A 25,033-nucleotide genomic window follows, 5' to 3' on the forward strand; every position below is an offset into this window, starting at 1 on the left:
TGCCGTCTATGGGGTCACACAGAGTTGGACACGACTGAAGTGACTTAGCAGCAGCAGCAGTAGGACAGATAGATTATACCAGAAAGTATCTGTTGATGTTATTGAAATAATAAATTGGACAAATGTCTCTCTTAGACATAAAAACAAAGGAAGGGAAAAAAAAGAACTTTTAATAAAACTGAAAATGTTTTATTAAAAATAAGCCTTGCTAATAATCTGATATTTTGATTCATTTAAAAAAATCATGAAGTTATTAATGAAACATTTTTTGGTGATGTATTTCCCCCCTCCTTTTTTTTTTTTTTAATGTACTGACATTTCTTGGTAAACTAAAATGACTAAAGACATGACATTTAGTTACACGACTCAGTTGATTCAGGATCAGGGTGGGGTTCACAATTTCTTCCACCAAATTCTACCAGACAATCTAGCCAATGTCCAAGGATCATAGGATGGTGTATGAAAAAGCCAAGAAAAAAAGAGAGAGAAAAGAAGAAAGAAAAATAAATTAGGGAACTAAGTACTAGAAGAAACCTCAGCAGTCTGTCCAACAAGAAATCCCTGTTTTAATACTGCAGACTACTATCCTGATTTCTCTCTTAGGATGTTTTTGATGAAACAAGTTCTCTCTTCCTTGTTTGAGGTTTGCTTAAAATGAGCCAGTGATATAAGTTAAATTTTGCAGGATGAATTGCCTCCTGTCGTGGGTTTCTCTGGTGGCTCAGATGGTAAAGAATTCACCTGTAATGCAGGAGACACGGGTTCAATTGCTGGGTTGGGAAGATCCCCTAGTAAAGGGAATGGCCACCCACACCAGCATTCTGGCCTGGAGAATTCTATGGACAGAGGAGCCTGATGGGCTACAGTCCACGGGGTTGCAAAGAGTTGGACACAACTGAGCGACTAACACTTTCAATTTTAAACAGAACCATCATTAAGATTAGTAAGCATTTCTCTTTGTTTCTTTAGAGAAACATGCATCTGGACACATGAATAAAAACTAGTCTAGATAGAAGAGTTTGGAGAGATTAATCACTAAATAACTAGAGGAAGCCTGTTCAACAACTGCAGTTCAACAATTGCAAAAATGCTTTGAGATCAAATGTTGAAAGCAAGTTCCAGGATCAAAGGAACACTTTCTAGTTTCAACAGTGAAGTGTTTAATAACTCGGCAGAATCTTAGCATCCTACTGGCAGCAAAGGCCATTCTGAGTTTTGATCTTTGAAAAGAGAATATATCATTTTTAAAGATATTTTTATATGGTGGATCTTTTTTTTTGTTAGAAATGTGTGCTTTTGAAACAGTCTCACTCCCATTCTCTGTGTTTTGTCAAGAAAAAGAAGCATAAGGGTGATATCATCATTATACCCCATTCTGGGCTTGATCTTGCAGTGAAATCATAAAGCTTTATCCATGAAACAATAATTTCCATAACAACAGGCACAAAATCCAATTAAAAATAACCCTTTGGTTCATGAAAATCTCTGTGGACCAACTTCAAGCTCCTTCCCTGCATTATTAAAAATGTGAAGAGATTGATTTTGGGAGAGGCGCTTTTTTTTTTAATGTATTTAATATTCTCAGTTTAAAACAATGTTATCTATGTGACATGAAGTGTCATGGAAAGTGAACTGGACAGGGAATTAAGGATTGCGGTTGCTGGTCCTTAATTTGCTACTGAGAAGGAAGTTGGGTCCTGGTAAATGTTTGTTATGTACCAGGCACTTTATTAACTTATTTCATCTTTACATTATTATCATTTTGCTGACATGAAACTGAAGGCCTAGAAAGTTAAAACAACTCGGCCCAAGGTCACACAGCTAAAATGTAATACAGATGTCTTCTCTCCTAGGTCTGACCTAGGATAATTTATCCTCTGTTGAAAATTTGAATTTCAGAGTCATTTGTCCCCATGGCAGAATTATAGTCATTCATAGCATTAGTGATCTGAATTCCTTTTGAAATTTCTTTTTCCTTTTGGGATATCAAAACATGTCTCATTGATTCTAACCTTCCTCCCAGCATCAATGTGTATGCTAGGGAGTGAATAGTCACAAAACTGTGGCAGTGGTTAATTATTATTTTAAAATGGTGGAATTATTTTTTTTCCACCTGTAATCTCACATAAAGAATATAAAAATCACATAAAGGGGAAGTTGCTATTCTGTTAAAGAAGCAAGCTAACTTGTCCCCTAAGGCATCACCCAGAAGCCCTGGACTCAGCAGAAACCTCCGAGGTCGGGGTGGGGGTGGGGTGGAGGGGGTGGCGGGAGGGAACACTCATTTCTTCCTTTAGGAAAATGATGAGTTTCTTTATTAGAAAAATCCAGCAAAGGCTTTTAAAAATCATTTGCAAGTAACGTTTTCTTTTCAAAGTTAGATTAAGAAAAAAGATTTTTCACTGAATTAAAAAAAACAATTTTTCTAGAACATCATTTATTACATTACCAAGGTCCAGAGTTATTGAAAGCTACTTTTTAGTCTACCTACATTATCAACTCTTTAACATGCATTTTCAATACTCTTTTTAATTGCAAAGTCCAAGTTCATAAACTCTTTCCTGAAGATTTTATAGGCTATTTCCTCTTATATCTTGTGAGTTATATAACTCACTGCCTTTCCTTATCTCTTTCTATTCACCATGAAATCAAGATTTAGGATATATGCTTACTTTCAGCAACTTGATTCTCTTCTTAAAAAAAGAAAATAACTGCATATTGACCTTTCTCCATAATTAATTATTTAAGTTATTTTTGCTAATCACTTTATATTCTATTTGAAAGTATTTTGTCATAAATCAATAAATGAATTTATTTAATGAAGAAAATAATAGCTTCAAATGGATGTAGAAATAATTAATTCAACTCTCCCATTTTACAGATAGCTCCATGCAAGGTTAGTTGACATATATGTATACAACATCACTGATCATTTCAGATATTTTTTCAAATGTATTTTAAATTTATTTTTAATATTTGCTTTCATGAATATTTCAAATTTACTTCATATTCAAGATGTATATAATAGCAATTTTGGATCCTTTTTGTAAGAAAGCTTTCTGGGCAAATGTTCTGTGAAGTATATTCATTGGTTTTTTTTTCAAATATAGGGGGGAAAATAACATTAAAGGACAATAGTGAAGATTAAAACAAAGCTAAGAAGTCTAGGAAGCAATGTGATTAAGGATGTCTAGTAGACTGTAATTGGAGAAGGAAATGGCAACCCACTCCAGAGTTCTTGCCTGGAGAATCCCAGAGATGGGGGTGCCTGGTGGGCTGCCATCTATGGGGGTCGCACAGAGTCGGACACGACTGAAGCGACTTAGCAGACTTAGCAGCAGTAGACTGTAATGACAGCTGTCCCTAGAGTTGAAAGTTGGATGTAGCTTGAGAAAATCAAACCCAGACCTACTATATTTTGATTTTTAAAAGTTCCAGACTTGAGGGCTGCAAAGCTTAGACTCATTACATACACTTTAGGTAGCTATTTCCTTCCACTGGTATTTTTTAAAGATGCTAACTACATAAATGGATCATTGGTTTGAAGTACCCATTTCTCACTATAGTTCAAACTAGTTGGTTCTAGATTTCCTTTTTGTTGCCTTAAACATTAAATGTAAGTAATTTCCATATGTAACAACCTAGACATTTGAGGAGTTAATCTGTTTTCTCAATTAAGCTATTTAAATATGGGGATTTGAATAAGTATTTCTGCAAAGCCACAACCCAGAAAACTGCATAGATGATGGGCAGGTAGAAATTCTTTTAGTTTGCCTTCTAGAAATGATCTATCTTCATTTTATTAAGAATAGGTTGTGCCTTTTCAACCACAGCTATGTGGGATAAAAATGGGCATCACATGAAAGTGGAGTACTTCTATAAATAATAACAAAAAAATTCACATTGCCTTAGGGATATAAATTGGTTCTATCTTTATACATAACCTTTTTTTTTTTTAGATCATTAAATTGCTTATAGCACCCAGCAATTGAATTAGAAGTTATTACAGCACCATACATCTTAGAATTATGAAATTTTGAAACAAATGATCCATTTTATGAAGGAGGCAATGGCACCCCACTCCAGTACTCTTGCCTGGAAAATCCCATGGATGGAGGAGCCTGGTGGGCTGCAGTCCATGGGGTCACTAAGAGTCGGACACGACTGAGCGACTTCACTTTCACTTTTCACTTTCATGCATTGGAGAAGGAAATAGCAACCCACTCCAGTATTCATGCCTGGAGAATCCCAGGGATGGGGGAGCCTGGTGGGCTGCCGTCTATGGGGTCGCACAGAGTTGGACATGACTGAAGCAACCTAGTAGCAGCAGCAGCAGATCCATGTTATATCTGCTGTTTATCTAGTCTCATTTAACTAGTCTTATTCATTCTGGATTATGTGGTACCCATGTGCTTGTGCTTAGTCACTCAGTCGTGTTCAACTCTTTGCCTATCCCTTCTTCAGCGGATCTTCCTCACCCAGGAATCGAACCAGGGTCTCCTGCATTGCAGGTGGATTCTTAACCAGCTAAGCTAGCCTACTAATTTAGTTTAAAAATTATTTTGTGCCAAACACTGATCTCAGCATTGGGAATGTCCCAAGTTAGATTTTCAAGAAGCTTTCTATAGCTTACATTCTAGTAGATCTAATAGGGGTCAACATACTTCGGGCAATGGACCAAATGAAGCTCTGGGAGTTGGTGATGGACAGGGAAGTCTGGTGTGCTGCATTCCATGGGGTCGCAAAGAGTTGGACACGACTGAGCGACTGAACTGAACTGAATGGACCAAATAGTAAATATATTCCACTTTGCCAAATTTGGTTGTCATTGCAATTACTTAACACTGCTATTGTAGTGCAAAAGCAGCCATGGACTATATGTAAACAAATGAATATGGCTTTGTTTCAATAATTATTTGTTTAAACAGTAGGCCAGCTTAATTTTCAGGTCTTTGTATGAGACACACAAACAGACAAATTCCCTTTTCTCCTGAATCTTCACAATGAGTATTAAAGATATAAGCAATGGAAAAATAGTCATGAGTTTGAGTCCAGAGACTGGAGTTTTAGATTGACTGTGACCATAAACTCCAACATAAGATTAACTATTGGAGAAAGAAATCACAACCCACTCTGTGTTCATAACTGGAAAATCCCACGGACAGAGGAGCCTGGTAGGCTACAGGCCTTGGGGTCGCCAAAGAATAAGACACAACTTACCAACTAAACAACAACCTTAATTATTCTAACTTTGTCTAATGCTACCACAGCTCTTGGTCTGACTTTTCTTATCAGTAAAACAATGACAATAACAAAAACTAAAAACAATTTTAAAAGGCTGTAAATGGCATAAACCAATTGCAAAGTCCTTCTACTTCTAAAATGTAATTACCTTTCCTGTTCTACAAATTTAGAATAGCAACTTTCATTAAATGCATGACATTTGTGTATGTGTATAAAATTAGGTGTCTATGTATATCAAAATTCCCAGGTATTAAGCTTTATTTCGCAGTCGACTTTGAGGACTATAGCCTCCAGTGGGAGGCAGGACCCAGTGGGAAGCTGGAAACAAGCCTTGTCATTGTGACAATGATAGGAAGAGAGAAAAGCCAGGAGAAGCAAGAGCCACCACTGCTGGGTGCCTGAGTCATGGCTCCTGGCAACAGCACTTATACCTGTAAATGACAGGAGGATGTGTTTCTCAGGTTGTAATTATGACACCTTCAGCCTGCTATTTGACTTTGCCATTAGTTTCTGGTTTTAAAATAATTACTTTAAAAAATACTCAGATTGTTCCTTGAAGGACAAACAGAAATGAAAGAAGAGTCATTCTTATTAAATGTTTCTGTTTTATCTTTCTCAATTTTCAGATACTGGGCTGGGAGCAGAATTTTTTGTTTTTATTTCCATATGAATCAGTTAGGAAAGCTGATTAAAATTAGAAACATATAAATGGCACTTTCAGATTAGGATTTTTTTTTTTGCAATATACTAGCCTTACAAGGGGAAGGACCAATTAAATGATTTCTGAGCTCAGTGAAGATGTGCAACTCTTGTTCAAAATGTAGTATTTCAGAACAGTGATAGCTAAGTATTTACCCAAAAACAAGCCCTTCTAAACACAGAGCCCTGGGTAACTGCACAAATTGCATGCTGTTTGAGCCACCCCTAAAGTGGAGTCGAAGTTTTGTGCTTATTTATTTTTAAAGTTTTGTTTTAGTGAGCTCTACATTCAGGAATATGCAGACAAGACTCTATTTATCAACATAAGAGGTAAGGTTACATCACTCTCCCCAGTCTGTCAGCCCTTAATGACAAGGCCTCTGGGGTATCAGAAAGGCTGACTGTCTCAGAGCTGTCTTGTTGGCCAGGTGTGGTGCCAATCATGGCCTGGATAGACCAATCACCCACACAGCAGTAAGGCTGATGTACCAGCCCAGTCACCTAACTCTTCCTCTTCTCTAATCCTCCTCAAGTTCTCCTCAATTTAGCTGATCCTTGAGAACTATTGAGAATGTTTTTATATTGTCCTTTACTGTTTAGGAAAAGAGACATTTATAGACTCCTAAGGACAGATACATTTCTTTATACTAAAAATATTACAAATATTCCTCCCTAACTAAAAAGTGTGCTCTGTGTGTGTGCTGTGCTGTGCTAAGACACTTTAGTCATGTCTGATTCTTTGTGACCCTATGGACTGTAGCCTGACAGGCTCCTCTGTCCATGGGATTCTCCAAGCAAGAATACTGGAGTTAGTTGGCCATGCCCTCCTCCACCAGGGGATCTTCCTGATCTGGGTATCAAACGTGTGGGTGTCTCTGCTGTCTCCTGCATTGGCAGGTGAGTTCTTTACCACTAGTACCACCTGGGAAGCCCAACTAAAAGGTACTTTGAGCAAATAAAATAAAATTAGACATTAAACTTGGTTTAAAAATGAACAGTAACAACAGAAGAAAGGCATTTTGTAAACTTTAAAAAACCACTGGAGAAATGAAGTAGTACCACACTAATCAATTTCACTGTGTTTACTTTGGTTAGATCGCTATTTAAGTCTTTCCTTTCTTTTAAACTTTCTACAATGTGTATATCTTGGTCTGGTGCATGTGTTTTAGATCCACAGATCCTCTGCATTTTTATCCTAGTTCCATGAATTACTAGCTATGTGATCCTGGTAAATTATATAAATTCTCTGTGTCTCAGTATTCTTATCTCTAAAATAAGCTAAAAATAGAACCATTTTACAAAATAAATTTAAGCCATTTTAATTATGTAAAACAACACCTAGTGCATGGTACACCTGCATTTATAATGATAATAATATTATCAGTATTATATTGTCACCATTGTTATTCTCCCTTTGCTGTTGTTTAGTCACTAAGTCATGTCTAACTCTTTGTGATCCCATGTGGACTGTAGCCCACCAGACTCCTCTGTCCATTGGATTTTCCAGGCAAGAACACTGGAGAAGGATGCCATTTAGATATCCAGGGCATCTTCCCAACCTAGAGATCAAACCCATGTCTCCTGCACTGGCAGGCAGATTCTTTACCTGGGCTTAGAACGTCAGGAAAAATACCCTAGGTCCTATTGTTCAGTGCCTTGAATATAAACGCCATGCTTAATTATTTATTGAATGAGTAAATCTGTTTAGATTTTGTGAAACTTTTTTTATGGTAGATTGAATACCTCTTGATATTGAATTAAGCCAAATAGTTAATGAAAAGTAACTCCATTAACTTTTAACACCAATCTTCACTAAGAAGTGTCAAAAATATACAGTTTCATCCCCTTGTTTTCATATTTGGCAGCATGAAATCCGATAAGTCCAAGAACTGGAAAACTTGGGCGACTCGGTTATCTGGCTAATTATTTAGACAGCTTTTTTGCTTAGTTCCCTTGAAAATAAATTTAATGATGTGTACAGTCTAGGAGAGCAAAATGACCTGAGGCCGGTAATCAGTAACTTCCAAATACAAAGACAGTAGTTGGCTTAGGAATTGGGGATTCAAGGCTTAATGAGTATTTAATTATAAGAAAACATAGATCTTGTGTGCAAAGAGGTCTGACCTTGGAGAGCTACTGGAAATACCCCATGGAGACTCCTCTGTCATTTTCCTAACTCATACCAACCCTATCCTATCATCTACAAAATAAACTTTACCATATACAGCTGCCTCCCCTCCTGTTTCATATCGGGCTAGATATCATAGCTCTAAGCAAATAAATAGACAAGGTTTATAAGAAACATTTAGCCTTTACACACAACTTTGACATTGATTGTACCCATTTATGACAGATCAGGATAAATATCTCTGATGTAAATCATTTTCAATGTAAAAACATACATTTTAAGAAATACAATTTACCTTTTAAGAATATAGCTACAACACAGTTAAAAATGAACACAAGTTATATATTACTAAAATAATGTTTTAAAAGAGCTCTTTTTAAATCTAATCTAGCTCAAGTGACTGGTTTAGGAAGAAGCATAATAAAATAAACCTACTATAATGAAAGGAAAAATCTGGACTGTGACTTTATTTTAAGAAAAAAAGGCCATTTCCAAGAAAAGCTTATCACATTATAGGATAGTCTGCATGTATAAAATTAAGTACTAAACAGTTAATATGATTTTAAGTAAGCATTTTAAACTGAAAATATACTGAGCCTTGGTGTAACATGAGAAGAAAAGGATTATATTGATTTATATTGACAGAAATTTAAACAAGTCTTATGCAATTCCTATATAATGCCAAACTATCTGAATGAAAACAAAAATGAAAAAGCATACAAATATTGTGCAGTTTGAAATTTACAAATATTCAATTTGACATCTCATAGACAAAGCCATGAATTGCAATGACAAATGCAAAGATGCTAAAATTAAATAATTTCTAATCCAAATACAGCACTGGTACAGAATTTATTTTTATGAGAAGATCAAGAAGAATGTACATTTCTTAACATTAAAGGAATAATTTAATACTATAATATTATTACTAATACTAATATTATAGTACTATTAACACTATAAGTATATTTGAATATCATTAAATGTGAGGCTGACTTAACAAAATTTTGCTGTTACTCGATATTTTGGGTGTATTCCTGTAAAAACCTTCTCCCAGAATAAGAAGCGCATTAGGAAAAAATAAAAAGCTAAGTTTCTGTCTTTAAGTTTTTGTTCCCTTTCATTTCACTAGGAAATCATAACAATGCTTGAAAATCTAGCTTTCACTATTTGTGGTAAACATTACAATATCTATTTTTTTTAAAAAAAAGCAAATGCATTCTCAGGAATATGATAAAGGATAATATGTCTTTAGGATTTTTGAACTATAGTGTCTCATTTGTTTTGATCCATTTTTTCTTTTTTTCCTCAGTGAATGCCCCAAAGAAAGCTATGAACAAATGATACATGATAATTCATTCATCTATCAAGTAAAAATTAGAATGATAATATAAATTGTTTTCAAAGTATTAATATAATGATTTCCTGAATTCTTTATTTTGAATTTTATTACTGCAATAACAAACAGAATTAAATTTAATTTTTCTTTTATTTTACTGATAATTAGCTTATTTATCCAGCTAACTTTTAGTCACTAATTTGAGTGCTATGATTCTATTTAACCATTTATTTTAGTAATTGGTAAAATACTGGATTACTCCTTTGATTGAAGTTGGGACAAAGTCTTCTGAAATGAACGACACGCCTTACTAAACAGGAGCTATTCTAAGATGGTGCTTGCCCACCCATAGCAATGGCTATTAGCAGTTAAATCTTATACCAGACTAATTTGGTTAATCACAGGAGAGAGTGTTTAGAGGTTCCCTGGAGCTGCTCAGCCAGCTGCTAGAAGAAATGTTATATTTGTGTGCTTGCTCCTCGTCAGTCTTGCTACACTGAGATTACTTTAGTTAGGTTTTCATTTGAGTGAGTTAGTGTCACTGATAATAACTTATACAAGTGCAAAGTATCTTTTCATTTACAGTTATTCCAGTCTAGTTTGTTTTTCAAGATCTTGCTCACAGATGCTTCTGATCAGTGTTCATATGATTGCTTTGAGGTTTCTGATGAATCATGATAGAATTTATTTTTGTACATATATGTTTTCCCCCTATTTTATTGTTTTTCAGCTGTCTCAGTGACCTCGATCTGCTTCATATTACTTCAATATAAAATCTGAAATAAGCAATGGATCAGATTTTTCAGTACTGCTTGTTATATTCACAAACTGGACCTATTAATATTTTTTCAGTATATTGTTGAAGTAAAAAAGAAAAAACTGTTGCAAAACATTTGCACACCATGACCCTATATTTTTAAAGAAACACATATAACATATTTATTTCAATAGTACTGTTCATTAAATATTTCAAGTCTTATATTTAGACTGACCTCCTGGGAAGGGTGATGGGAGGCTGAAGAATACTCACAACTGTATGAATGATGCATTCAAAGAACAAACAACAAAGAACAATCGAATACTAAGTACAATAAAAGTAACAGTAATTGAACTATTCTTAGAACTTCTTACTTTATGTTTGGGAAATGGTTTTCATAATGTACTTCTTACCCACCTTGCTCTTTGTTCCCACTGGTCACAAGTAAGAGAAATGGATAAGACCTGAACATTTCAATCTCCAACTTTTTATGGTTCCATACATTTCCCCCTGATTTAAAGAGCCTTGCTCACTTGACTTATGTACCATTTGTCAGTAACGTGTTGAAGAAATTATAATCCTCAAGGGTATTTCATGGTTAAAGTCAAAACAGTGCTAATCAGACAGCCTGAAGAAGAGATGTTTGAGGGGAAAGCCCACTGCTCCTACACTACCCTGGAGGTGCGTATACTGACTCTGTGGCCCCCTTCTCTGAGGACACTTTATTGGATCACCAGTGGGCATCTTCCCCCAAAGTTAAAGTCTGGTCAGTGGCTTATGAGGTGACATGACTTGATAGCTCTGCTCAACAGACCAAGGATAAGTAATGAATCCATTAGATTCTCGTTCTAGGGGAGTTTGAATACATAGCATACATTTAGTCAACAGTTTAAGGAGCAGCAGAAAAAAAGAAAAAAAAAAAAGGCATGCACAGGAGGAGGCAGTGGACAAATAACCATGAGGTAGGAGACACCAAGGTAAGCAGAAGACCCAAAAAAGTAGAAGCTATGACCAAGCAGAAGTAAGTGAGTAGAGAAGAGAGGAAACTAAACAAAGCTCAGCTTGAAGGCTTATATTAATCATGTCTGATATATGGTTAAGTGGACAAAATGTCTTTTAAATTATGCATCCACTTTAGCAGTTAGCAGATACATAATTTCTATCTAGTGACTAAATGAGGAATTGAAATCCATGATTATATTATTTGTTTCCATATTTTTTGATAGGTAAGTAATTGAAGTATAAATTGTTAATGGCTTTCTTTTGAAAAAGATTAGGAAGGCAAAACTTCTTGAAAAATTGCAATATATTTGTTAAATTGCAATATATTCATATATAAAATATTAACATATTTTACAAATCTACACTTGTAAAATGAGTTATTTGTCATGGCACTTTGTACCATCATTGAACATTAAGGCTGTCCTAAGGATTAGAGGTTATTTTAAACAGAAGTTTTGAGCACTTTTTATTCTTTCTGAGCCTTTAGGATTAACTGTCTATGGACCTGAATCACAGAGGCACATAAGTAAAAAAGTATGCTCCAAATACAAACAAACAATTATTGTTTTCTTTAAAATAAATGAACTTCTAATCATATATCTCACAATGAGACTGGCTAGATTAAGAAAAAAAAAACACCTTAATTAGCTAGCAATGTCTAATTCATTTTTACCTTCAATTTTTGAGATCAATAATAGCTTGCTAAAATGCTACCTCCCTATCAAAAAACAAACAAAAACAAGGTGAAATTCTAACCTATGAAGGAAATGGCAAATGTTTTAGAAATCAACTCTCTAATAGCACAGTAGGAACCTGTGATCAACAAGTTGTGGCCTCACAATTTGTGACATTTTGTGGTAGAAAAGAAAATTTCCTTTTCCCAGAAGCCAAGGGAAATATCAAGTTCAGAATGTTTCTTCTGAAACATTATAGGCTTTTCTGACAATTTCTACTGTGGCCATAGTTACGCTAACTTCCAACAATGAAAGAGAATTTGATGAATTTGGTTAACACAAATCTGGAATTCTGCATTTCTTTGAGCACAGCCATTTGCCATAGTAATAAGGAGATGTTCAACTGACTAAATTAATAACTGAGACTGATTTCATGATGAATTCTTAACCTGCACCAAAAGAGCAATCTTTTAAAACACTGAAGCATTTTATATTTTCATGTAAGCAATAAGCCAATTAACTGTTCACTAAAATAGACCCAAGTCTTCCACTTACCAAGCTCTCATACAATGATTTTGCACAATCTATGTAGTCATTAAATGTGCACTCTTTATGATTCTCTTTAATATTAAGAGTGGTTAATTCAAATGGGCTTTCCTTAAATTGTATTCCAATTTTGATATTTAAGACACTGCCTACACAATGGGCCTTAAGAAAAAGACTCAGCTTTTGCTTCTTTGAGTTATTTGTTTTTCATTAGAAATCTATGGTCTCTTTATTTCATATGTAAATTCTCATATTTTTGTTGACAATCATTCATAAACATTGTTTTCCTTTCCTTCATATATACTTTAATCTTTAAAAATGACAGCAATGAAAAACAAACAAAAAAACTGCCCTTTTCTGTATGTATATATTTATCTTCCTTTATTCCTTGAGCAGCTCCTATCCTAGGTAGATGGACAGCACTGATCAGTGAGAAGCAGTGATTGATGGAACTCTTCAAATCAAGGATGGTTGTGTGGAGGCAGAGACAGAGGCTCCTTTTGCAGTTCTCTGCTCTTCAGGCACCAGGCAGCTGCTCTGAACTGAATATTTGTTTCATGTTAACAAGAGTCAGCCTCCTGAAATTCCCTCATATCTTTTTAAGTAGTCTGCCAAGTGGCAGCCTGATCAAAGCAATCTAATATGGCTTAAGTGCCACTGGTTGACATTTTGCATTCTTTTATTGCTTTCCATTTTTATCTATATAAAAAAAATTGGTGATAACTAATATCCAGTTGATCTTTTCATTCTGGTAATAAAATGATAATACAAAGATCTTATTATCCACTCTGGGCATCCATCATAGTACGTTTTCCAATAACATATTACTCAGGGCATTTCTTCACTATATCCAAGTCAAAAGTGAGGTTAAGTACTTGGCCTTAGATTTTCTTTCTTTGCAATCCTTAGACAATGAACTGCCAAAAAAAGAAGCTGAACTTCAACCCTTGACACTCTGCCCACATTAACACCATCTCCAATTTTATTATCTCTGTGTCTTAAATAAATCATTTTCTGTAAGAAGCCAAATATAGCTGGAAGTTCTGCCTGCTGGGATATTTTTTTTTTCACCCCATAGAGCTTTTATTTTTGTAAGAAAACAAGAAAAAGGAAACAAGAGTAAACAACATCGGAAATGGAAAAGTAAGATGAGTAAATCTTGGTAGGAAGAAAGAGCAGGTGGCAGAAGAGATCCATATATAAGGATTAAACAAACAAAAATAAATAAACAAGCAAAATAAACATCAAAGATCATGGTTTTATTAAAATGCATGTTTATATGAATTCAGAGGTGGCCGCAAACCTTCCTGTGGGCAAGAAGGATATTCCATGACCATATCGTTGACTTGAAAAGACAAAAAAAAAAAAAAAAAAGGGAAAGACAACACCAACAAAAACAAAAATCACAAAATCCTCCTTGCATCTGCTACATATTTAAAGTAGTTATTTATATGACAACTAGGACTCACTTATAGTTGATAGGAGCAAGTTTAGTTTTCAAATTTTCAATGTATTTAAACCTTCAAAGATTATAACCCTAACAACTTGTAAGGTTACTAAAAGAAGAGAAAAAGAAAAAAAACTGAGACTATTAAAACATGCAATATACCACTACAGATCCCAAATAATCAGAAAAAAAAAAGAAACATGTAGCCTAATGAGTTTGGATGTGTTGATAATTGGGCAGCAAATTTGAAACTGAGACTCTCTTGGTCACTCTAACTCAAGCTTTGGCAGACAAAGAAAATGCAGGATAAAACCAATGTCATTTCTATTATAATAATACTACAAACTCTACTAATAATGCATTTGAGAAAATTTCACAGGGAGTAGAAATTTTGTTTTGTACTCTTTACACTTTTTAAAACACTTAGGTCAATTGGTCAATTAACACTATGGGCTAGGGAAGAGACCCTCATACACTCACTTTTCATGCAAATAATTAATGTGTTAGTCACAAAGCACTAGTCCATCTGACTTGGCCTCTTTTAGTAATAACTTGGTACTAGTATATATCTCTATAATATATAATGATTTGTGTAATATCATCTATAACCAGACCTTTTTTCATTAATCAAATAATTGTTCTTTATGTTAAAAGAATGTGACTCTACAGTCCTTTCCCATCTACCTTTACTGAAGTAAGTTTCACTGTCCAGGGAAGACATTATCTCAGTAAAAGATGGTGGTTCTTTTAGCAACTTCCATATAAAATTATTGTATGATGATAGATTGTGGTTCTCCATATTGGAGTTGACTGAAGAGACAAGAATAATCTGACTATCCTGGATAGATGAGAATGGAGGGCTGTAGATATAATACACTTCTGTGTTTGCCTTCCCTTCCATAAATTTTCAAATACTGACCTAATCTAATACCAAGCTGTAGATAACAAACATATCTTAGCAATGAAATAAACTAATGGACATCAAAGAACTGAGTCTGGTCTGGGATTGTGTGCAGAGACATTCCATTTGTAATCAGAGAGACCAAAGCATACATTTTGACACTGATGTGAATGCTATTCACAGAGATGGTTCTTTAAAAAAATATAAAAAACCCTCTCCACACATGAAAATAAGCTTTTTATTTTTAAATAAAAATGGGCTATTTCCTTCCATTTAAAAATTCTTGACAGCTCTTCCTATTAGGAGAGGGAGGGATGGTGGCAACAAAGAGTTTGACAGAGATGGTTGCTGAAATTCAAATCAGCCTTTTCTCTAAAAAACCTTAACAAAAGACTTTGCTCGGCCTGTCTCTGGAAGAGTGCATTGCTGCATCTAAACTACTGACACAGGAAGGGCTGAAAAAGAAATATATCTGCCATCTTGTAGTCCTGCAGGTCTGAATACATGCACCACAGCTAGACCTTCCTCCCTCCTCACCTAATACCTATTCTTCAGTAGCAAAGACTGGAGAATCTGATGATATATGTATTTTCTTTTCCATATGAAGTAACACCTGCCATAAACTGAGGGAAGAGAGGATTAAAAGGGATGGAGCGACTATAGGAAACAGCAGAGCAACTCTGTATTAGTGTAGAGAAATGAGAGATTCCCATTCAAAATTAATGACTTATCATCTACTATTAATTCTCAAAGTATGATAATTTTTGTCACCGTATGTATATTTCCTGTGGAAATTGTCTTAAAAATATCAGCTGAGGTATTGCATATTAAGCTCACAACACAGCTGATATGTTAGGTGTGGTATAATTTTTAGATGGTGGTGGTATAAGTTTGTGAGTTAGTAAAGGTACATTTCAGTTTCAGACAAACTCATGGCTTGCAGAGAATAAATGTAATAAATCAGTCTTTCATTACACTACAAGTTATACTGAGATACAAGTATTTTATTTATATTTTGCTATGAAATACAGTCCGGGTGGAAATCTCTGCTTATTTAATCACTGTGAGCTCCCTATCCTCCAAGTTGAGTAATAACATGATTTCTTGATGGAACTTGGAGTTCTGGGTATATCTGCCCATTATTTCCCATATAAAACAAAGGCAAAGGAAATGAAAACATTACCTGATCACTGAATGTTCTTTCCAGTGACTGCTGTCAAGTTAAGGCATTTGCAGTCCTGTCCACAGTATGCACTGAAAGCTCATAATCATTGGTTTAATTCAAGTAAAATTAAGGGTAAGATATTATCTTTAAAAGGGGAAAAAAATCCACTAACCATCAAAGACCTTTGTCCTCAAAAGTATTATTCTGTGAAATATCAAATATTATACTTAGTATCAGTCTTATACCAAGCCAAATAAAGAAAAATATCTAACAAGGGTAATTAGACCATAAATGTGTATTTTAAAATGATACAGCTAGAGAACACAGAAGCACATTTGATGGGGCAATTTCCATTAAATACTAGAGTTTATGTAGCCACATTTTGTAAATCTAAAAACTCATGCATTACTGCATACCTAATACAAATAAAAATAAAGCAGAAGTCTAGAAAGAAATAGTTTCCTCACATGGATTTTCTAAGATCCAGGAAGCATCCAGAACATCTACAGCTGCCTGGAGTCACAAATCTGGCCTCGGGAAAGGGTTTTGTGAGTTGTTTGCCTGTATTTACCGTCCAGAGGTGAAAGCAAGCTGGATCATGGTATCAAATCGGTAAAACTGTGCTTCTTTTCAGAGTGTGGTAGAGACGGAGTTTGAAAGGAGATAATGAATATTTGAAAAAATTTCACTTGTGTGAGAGCTCTGAGAGATTAGTTCAGGAACTAGAGTCTATTTGAGATGATTTTTAATGCCTTGTTGCTGCTGCTAAGTCACTTCAGTCGTGTCTGACTCTATGCGACCCCACAGACGGCAGCCCACCAGGCTCCCCCGTCCATGGGATTTTCCAGGCAAGAGTACTGGAGTGGGTTGCCATTGCCTTCTCCGTTTTAATGCCTTATATGACGGTTTTACAGCTTAATTTTTTTTTTTTTTAACCAATCATGACTCTGTTACCTTTTTATTGTTATGATTGAAAAGACAGTCTTTTATGCTCCTTTAAAATGAGTATTAAAATATTTAAAGGCAAATCTGAGTTATCAGAAGCATGCTTTATAAGCTTATTGCTTTTGTAAGCTGAAGACCACCATTTTGTTCCTCAGAGGATGACTTACTGCCATTTGGATACATAGCCAAAGGTTTTGGGAGTGCATTCCATCAACTCACATTCAGCATTTTCCAAGGATATAAAAAATATATATATTTTACTGAACGGGACAATGAAAGATTAGAAGCTTGTTAGAATCATTTTAGTTAAGTAGCTAACAACTTTTTTTATATTGGAAAAGATTCCTTAATGTGGTCAGCAAAACCTGGAAAAGAAAAATCTAAATATTTATGTAAATAAATAAATTCACTCAAGACAATGCTATAACTCAAAATAAAATCACAGTCCTTACATCCTTTCAAGTTCTCTAGTCCAAATGAAAAAAAACTCAGTCCATGCATCTTTTCTATCTCATCACTTGGCATGCATATCACAGATTTGAAGGGTTTTGGTTATTTTTGCAGATATATGATTAGGATGTAAAAATTCATTATGTAAATACTCTCAGTAAACCAGAAAAACTCTTTAGATAAGTCATTTTCTGAATATATATGTACATATATATATATATATATAAAACTTGGAAAAACACACATTTTTCAATATAAAACTTTAGTTGAATTTAGAAGAGTTCAATAGTAACTTTCAAATGAAAGGGATTTTTTTCTATGTTTGATTTAAGAGATAAAAACAGAAAGTGAAGGAAATTAAGACCCACAGCATTTTATCCTAATTTGGTTATGAAGAGAGAACTACTGGAGTCCAAGATTTACCAAAATACAAATGCTGTCAGCTTTATCCACAGGTCTACAGAGGTGTTGGTACCTTCTGCTACAGGATATTTCTTGTCTCTTTTTCCCACTTAGAGGTAGGAACTGCAACAGGAACGTCTTCAGCTGGACAGATTTCAAAATGAATTTTTACAACCCAGATGATGGACTGGTGTATTTCAAAAGTGAACTCATGAGTTTTATAAACAACTTTCTCTTGCTCTTTCTTTTGTTTTTCTTCACTAGCTACATCATAATGGAGGAATAACATTTTAAAAATTTTGAATAGGCACTTACTGGAATTACAGTTAATCCTGATACAATCTAGATGGGGAAGAATAGATGAAAAATGAAAATTTATCCTTCAAGGTAATAGCTGCAGACATCCAATAAAATCACAGTCCACCCTTCCGGGGACAGACACATGCAAATATGGCCACTCCATATCATTTATTCATTACATACTTCTAGAACCCAGATTCTTTGTTATAAAACTTCACCATTGGAAACAACGGGAGAAGAATTTTTTAAAAAATGGCCAACTCAAACAAAGCTACATGGTGACAAATCTAAGTGAAATAAAGAATTGTTAACTGTCAAAGATGCTTGGCTTAGACTGGCTGCAGCTTTCTCCCCATCTGTGAAAGAACAAATCACTGTTTTCAATTTAATTAAAAAGTGCTCCGTCACAATGGGGAACAGTGCAAGCTCAGCTAGGCTCAGACATCTTGGACCTCCAAAATCTAGTATCCCGCAAAGGCCAACAGAATGCCTTAGAATTGTGGTGGTCAAATGGAGAGCTAGTTGAAATTATTATTTCATTCTAATGTATTTATTATTATTGTTGCTGCTGTTGTTACTATTACTTACTTGGACAAAAAAAGGTATACAGCCAGGAGTTAGCTGGATCCCATGCCTTGTATTAATTGGAGAAGGAAATAAACACTTTGTTTCCCTTAGGAACTCTAGTGGCTAAGGAGGAGTGTCATTCCTGGGAGCACACAGGCCTATTCCTCTGTTAGGAGCTAACTATGTTATCTCTATGTAATAAGTTTCATGGTTATTCAGTTCAGTTCAGTTCAGTCGCTCAGTCGTGTCCGACTCTTTGCGACCCCATGAATCACAGCACGCCATGCTATTAATTTTTATTTTCTTATACTTTCTTCTCATATAAAAGCAGATTCCCCAAGAATGGAATGTTTGATCTGAATAGCATAGATTATAATTATAAGAGTTATCTATAAAGGACCATGTGGGGTGTTTTATGTTCATTTTATATGTAGATAAATATTTGTTGGATTTGGCTGTTGTATTTATTGCCTTTGGGGAACATGAAAAATACAAACCTAGATTCTGTTTCCATATAGCTGAGTTTGTCATGTGTCGTCAACCGCATCAGAAAAGTGGTTGCAAACAGCCAAGGATCAGCATCTACACAACTCTTTCCACAGAATGCTTTGCTGTTAGAAAATTCCCATGAGTGTGTTCACCTCCTCCGGCTAATAGCCCCTTTACTGAAACTAGGTAATTTTGATGGGCTTGTAGTAACCTATCATTGTCACTAGAGGGAACTCTAACAGAAGAGTAAAAAAGCATGTGTTCTTCATTAAAAAGAAAAACCACCTTATTACTGGACTTTTAAACTTAATATTAATTGAATGTAATTGTATGCAACAAACTACTAATGAAATAATTTTATATTTTATGAGCTACTATTCTGCCCAGCACAGTTTGATATATGTGGGGTTTTCACAAATGCCATACCTCATCATATTTTGCTACACTTTTTGTAAATCTATGTAGTCTTGTATTTTATTTTTCTCTTTCCGCCGATTCATTATTGTGTGTGTTCATTATTTCCAGGAAATACAGTAAAACCTCATTAAATTGTACTCCTATTATTTGGAGTTAATTATAATATTGAAACTTATTGGGCAGAACATTTGTAATTCTTCATTTGCTATGAGCAGAGATTGTCTGAAAAAAATGAAACAAATTGTGAAAGGCCAGGTTTGGAAAGAAAACTGATTTCAAGTACACTGATGGAGCAACTTCTGTGAAACAATGTGCTAATTATGGATAATTCTTAACCACCCATTAACATTAGCCTTGTAAGACCTTTCCTTAAGATTTTTTGAGCTACTAATTTGTGTTTTTTAATGTATTTGAAAACAAATATGCTTACATTATTTTTTTTTTAGTCTACAATTCATACTTTTTCTTAATTTGGCCTGATTTTCCCCTAGGTTTTATCCAGTTTGGTGAGGTTTTACTGTAGTGACTCTTTCTGAATGCTACAATTAAGCAGGAAAGCATTATTTTTCTGTGGAAGAGTCTGTGTTTTTAGTGTTCTCATGGCTGCTTGCTGAGGGCCGCAGACTTTGGGCATTGAAGGGTTGTGGATTGTTGTTTGATAGCAAAATATCACCACACAGGATTTCCAAACAGAAAAGATGGGATACCACGAAGGTAACTGTTCAAAGGAGAAGCCCAAGGATAGATAAAGAGCAACTGTTGATCTAGATCACAAACTAGATATTTGACATTTCATAGCATCTGCTATCCAAGTCAAAGTTGGTGGATTTTTATTTTATCTGAAAGGATTTTATCCATAACCGATCAGAATGTCAGTCATTGTAAAAAGAGGAAATTCAGTTTGAGGCATCATCAAGCGTAGTAATTCGTATTTTCAATAATCTCATTAATGCACATGGCTTCCCTTTTAAGAACCCTCAGTGGAAGGAATCACAAAACAGCAAATTATGTTAAACAATATAAAAACAATAAAAAGATGTCCCCAAAACCTAAATGAATTTAAATAATGGAGATGAGACTATTAAGTGTTTTAACTTTCCATGGCAAACAGGCTACTCGATAAATGTTTGCAGGCAAAACTGAACAAAAAGTGAAAAGTGTTAGTTCAATGGGGGAAGGTGAGCTGTTACCTAGGTTGACCGTCAGTTTCACACGCCCTGCGTCCAGCTCCAGGCGGAGGGTGTCTGCTGAGTCTCTGGAGGTGGTTGCCATGAGAACGCCATATGCACGCTGGGATCGAAACCGTAAGGACACATCCTCAGCCTCCGTGTGCATCACCACCGGGAGCTGGATTTTCATAAACATGCTCCCATCATAGCTCAGAACCGTTGCTTCTATAGTTGGGAAATAAACATAAAAGCTCTGGGTCAGTTTAGTACATATGAACTTTGAAAAGGAAAAGCACGAAATATTAAAGGTTCCCATATAGAAAACAAGACACAAACTCAACTCATCTTCTTCCAAAATGAGCATTTTTTTTTTTTTAAACTTGAAAGAGAAGTCACAGGAGAAGTATCTCTTACAGTTCAAAGCAGAGGTGGCTGCACTTCCCTTTCTTTACCTAAAACAACTTCTATCTATAGGATTCATCGTGTAGGATTAGCCATGTTCATGGATGCATATCTTTTCTCAAGAGCAGAGATCATATTGTGGTGTGTGTGTGTGTGTGTGTGTGTGTGTGTGTGTGTGTACAGCCATACTGCAAGCCTGGCTTGAAGTACTGGCTACTATTTGTGCTTATTTCTATACAGCTAAGCCATTGATCAGCTCTGTGAAATTAAACTTGGCTAGAATCCTTCACTTGCAAAATGAGAGGGTGCTATTAGAGCTTCTCTAAGGCCTCTTCTTACCTCAAAAGCCCATGATTCTAAGGAAAGTTACTTTTATCATTTTTTAAAAATAATTTTGTCCCCCAATACAATCAAAAAAGAAACACTAAAATTATGACTTAAATACAGGAATCAAGTCAACACTTTTCCAAAGGTGATGATGTTCAGAAACAGAAGAACAATTGGTATTACCAAACAACAGGTAATACATGTTCTGAGTCACTGGGGTGAACAAGGTAATTCATTTTCACAAAGACACAAACTGCAACTTCATATTAAAGTTCATTTGCAGATAAGGGGTAACTTAAAGCATTACCTGTAAGCACCACCCTGGTGTTCTGAAAAAATTAAGCTATCGCCAAAAAGTCAATAACTATGTACCTGGGTAACACTGAGTGAGGATGGGGGTGGAACTGAAGAGCTTGTATGGTTGTGTGCTACCAAAGAAAAGTAGATGGCTTTAATGGAGAAGTTGCTTAGTTTTGCATGAAACACAGTGAGGCAAAGAGCAAAACTGTTGATTTCAAACTGACTGCTTTAAGAAATAGTTAGCACCCCTTCATGTTAAACACCATATGGTTGTGGAACAGTGAAACAAGTATGAATCATGTTGCTTTGTCATGGGTTCTGATAACTCAGGATACCATTTAATAAAAGAAAAACTACCTGAAATTAAGACAAACTAGGAAGTTCTCATTCTCTTGACTATCGACAGCAATTAACTTTAGTGATACAACCATGCCTATTATTAAGACTATATTTTGGAGTTGTGGTTTTGCAAGACTATCTTCTCAAAATCAGGAAAATCAAGTATTGCTTCTAACAGACGTCAATCATTAGTTATCATCTTGGGGTTGAATGCACATCCAGAATCAGTAAGGGTTCCAGAGCTCCCTGCATAGGACCTGTCTCTTCTCTCTACCTCTTAAGGGATCTGGGTCAACTCATATGCTCACTCTCCCTAACACTTATAAACAGTCCTGATTTCTCTCCTGAGCTCCCTCAAACATCCATCAGCCATTGCTTATTTGACATCTCCAATTTGAATAAGATACACACACCAATAATGAACAAATTCTCTGGCTCCAATGAACATGCTCCTGCTCCAGTGTTCTCCATCTCTGTAAATGGCTTAATGCCATTCCTCAGATCTTAACCTTTCTGCTTTCTTTCTTACCCTCTCTGCCATGTCCAATCTGTTGCAAATCTGCAAGTCTTGTAGACTCTAGTTCCAAACCACCTTCTGAATCAATCAGTTTGTGCCACTGCAGTACATCAGACTCTGCTCCCATGTCTCACATAGATTAATAAGGATCGCTAGCTCAATGGCCTCCCTACTTCTATTCTTTCTCCCTACACATAGTGGCCAAGCTAAACTTTTAAAGGAGCCATTCTGATCATATCACTTCATTACTTCATCTAGGCACATCCACCACACCCACCCCTAATCCTTCACCTCCCTACCCTTTGCCAATAGATTCCCACCACTGCAGTTCGAATAAAATCTGTATTCCTTTTATTAACCTATAACGTTTTGTGTGAATCAGCCCCAGTCCATCTCTCTGCCTCAGCTTTTTAGCATGTCCTCCCTTGTTTAGTAAATTCCAGCCACACTGATTTCATCTCTCATTCAAGTGTTTGCACTTGAGGCACGTTCTGTCTTAAAAGGTTTCGGACCCAGATCTTTATATGGCTGGTTCCTTCAGCAATTCAGATTTTTGATCAAGTGTTACTCCAGGCATACCTGTTGCAAGCACTCCTTTAATTCTCCCTCCAGTTATTCTATATCTACTTAGCATTTTTTAAATTACCATTTCTTATGTGTCTGTAATCTGTCTTTGGCCTTTTGTATGCATATCATTACAGCAGAGGCTGAGTCCTCCTACTTCTTTCTCTATCATCAGCCAAGTGTACCCGGCACACAGCAGAGCCTTGATAAAATTGACTGAATTAATGATTGGACTTGATACTGAAGGTATGTGAAAGAGCTTATTTCAATTTGGATATCATGTATATGTAAATACTCACTAATGAGATTAAGTATTTATTCTGTCTATTGTAAGTGAATCTAATTTCGGTGATGTATATGAACAAAATATTCCTTAAAGTCTACATTGGAAGCCACAATAATGTCATAAAAGACATTCTATAAGAGGGGTCTGTTTACCAAAATAGGGGTCTCATGGCTAAGCACTGACCTAAGCACTGAGAAGAAAAAAATATAATCCCCTTAAAATATGGTGGGTTTACATCATATCACATATCTATCAATGGATCATATTTTTCCAATAAGGCTTCCCTAAAGAAAATCTAGTAGGATTTGCTCAAAAAGTAAAGCATGACTGTAAAGTTGCAATAAACATTAGAAAAAAAAAACAAAACTGCTTCTAGTATAACCTTAAAGACACTTGATCTCTACCATACCCCTTCCTAATTTATAGCCAATCACTGTTCCTATCGATAAAGCAACATATATTTGAATAAAAATTTAAAAGCCATTATCAGTTACTTTGGTGTTATGTAGATACAAGGGCTAAAATATTTTTAGTTTTTTCTTATTTAATCTGCAAATCTACTCTCTATTATTCAACTATCATTTTTTAAAATTATCTTTCTTGTATGAAATATAGCTTAATTTGATTAAAAATTAAGTAGAGGGAACATTTTTTTAGAAATACAGATGACTGACAAGGGATTATAAATATTGTATAAAATACAATCCAAAGTAAAACAGAAAATAAGTATCATTGGCCTTTAATATTCTCTGAAAAGCTGCAGGAATGAAATAACAATAAAGTAATAAAACTCGACTGCCTCTGAGTGCCATTTTAAACAATTCTTAATGTGAAAATAACCTGTTGATAAATGACAAATGAATGCCTAAATGATTCCTCATAATTAGACAAGAAATGGAAAATGTACAAGGTTGTAGTTGAGAGCTGCCAAATACGTGGTAAACAACATTCTGACATTTGAAGGTTATGCTATTTGGCAGCATCCTTTAGACATTAGTAAACTTACTGTACCACTTAGAACACAAAAGAGTTCTTTAAGAAGCTAATTTCAATATAGCACTTCTCAGCAAGGGAGAAAAAGTTTCAACTTTGTCTCCTCTGTCACCTTCCTTGTCGTTAAGTCTGATAAATTTGCTTTTCTGTGTTATTCCTTCTTGCGGTCTAAAGTGTACACCTGTGCTCAGTTTTGCCAAAAGGCAGTCACATATTGTGATCAACGATGAAAATCAGACAGGGAGCCAAGCTATATTGCTCTGACATCTGTCCCTCCATCTGGTAGAGCTTTAACAAACAAGTATAAAGTAGACCTCTGATGATCCCATGTACATACAACCAAAAATAATTTCTGTATGACCAGTCTCCACAAATTTTCAGATTTATAAAATGTAAAGCAGGAGAGAAGGTGCTGAATTCAATCTATATTCAATTGGACGTGATTTCTATGCTACTCTTCTTTATGGGATCAATACACATTCAAGCAAAATACTATTTTCTTATTTGCCTAAGTCAGCAAATACTCTGATCTTTCTTATAAACTCTTTTGCTTATATAGTGAAGAATGATTTCCTATAATGTGATTGAAACACCATTCCCCATGAGCACTGTCCGAGGACTTGAACATGCTTCTTTATAAATTAACATTTATTGCTTAATAATT

General features: G+C 35.2%; 1 protein-coding gene across 1 annotated transcript in view; it reads right to left on the minus strand.

Annotated features, from left to right (window-relative positions):
• Positions 1-25,033, minus strand: part of NRXN1 (neurexin 1) — a 1,203,402-nt gene that overhangs the window by 623,454 nt on the left and 554,915 nt on the right. The window contains exons 10-11 of the mRNA XM_052649572.1: positions 20,663-20,866; positions 18,015-18,041 (exon numbers count right to left, since the gene is read on the minus strand). Coding sequence (XP_052505532.1) covers positions 18,015-18,041; positions 20,663-20,866 — 231 coding nt within the window. The remainder of the gene's footprint in view (positions 1-18,014; positions 18,042-20,662; positions 20,867-25,033) is intronic.

The sequence above is a fragment of the Budorcas taxicolor genome, chromosome 11 (genome assembly GCF_023091745.1).
Source record: "Budorcas taxicolor isolate Tak-1 chromosome 11, Takin1.1, whole genome shotgun sequence".
Lineage (NCBI taxonomy): Eukaryota > Metazoa > Chordata > Mammalia > Artiodactyla > Bovidae > Budorcas > Budorcas taxicolor.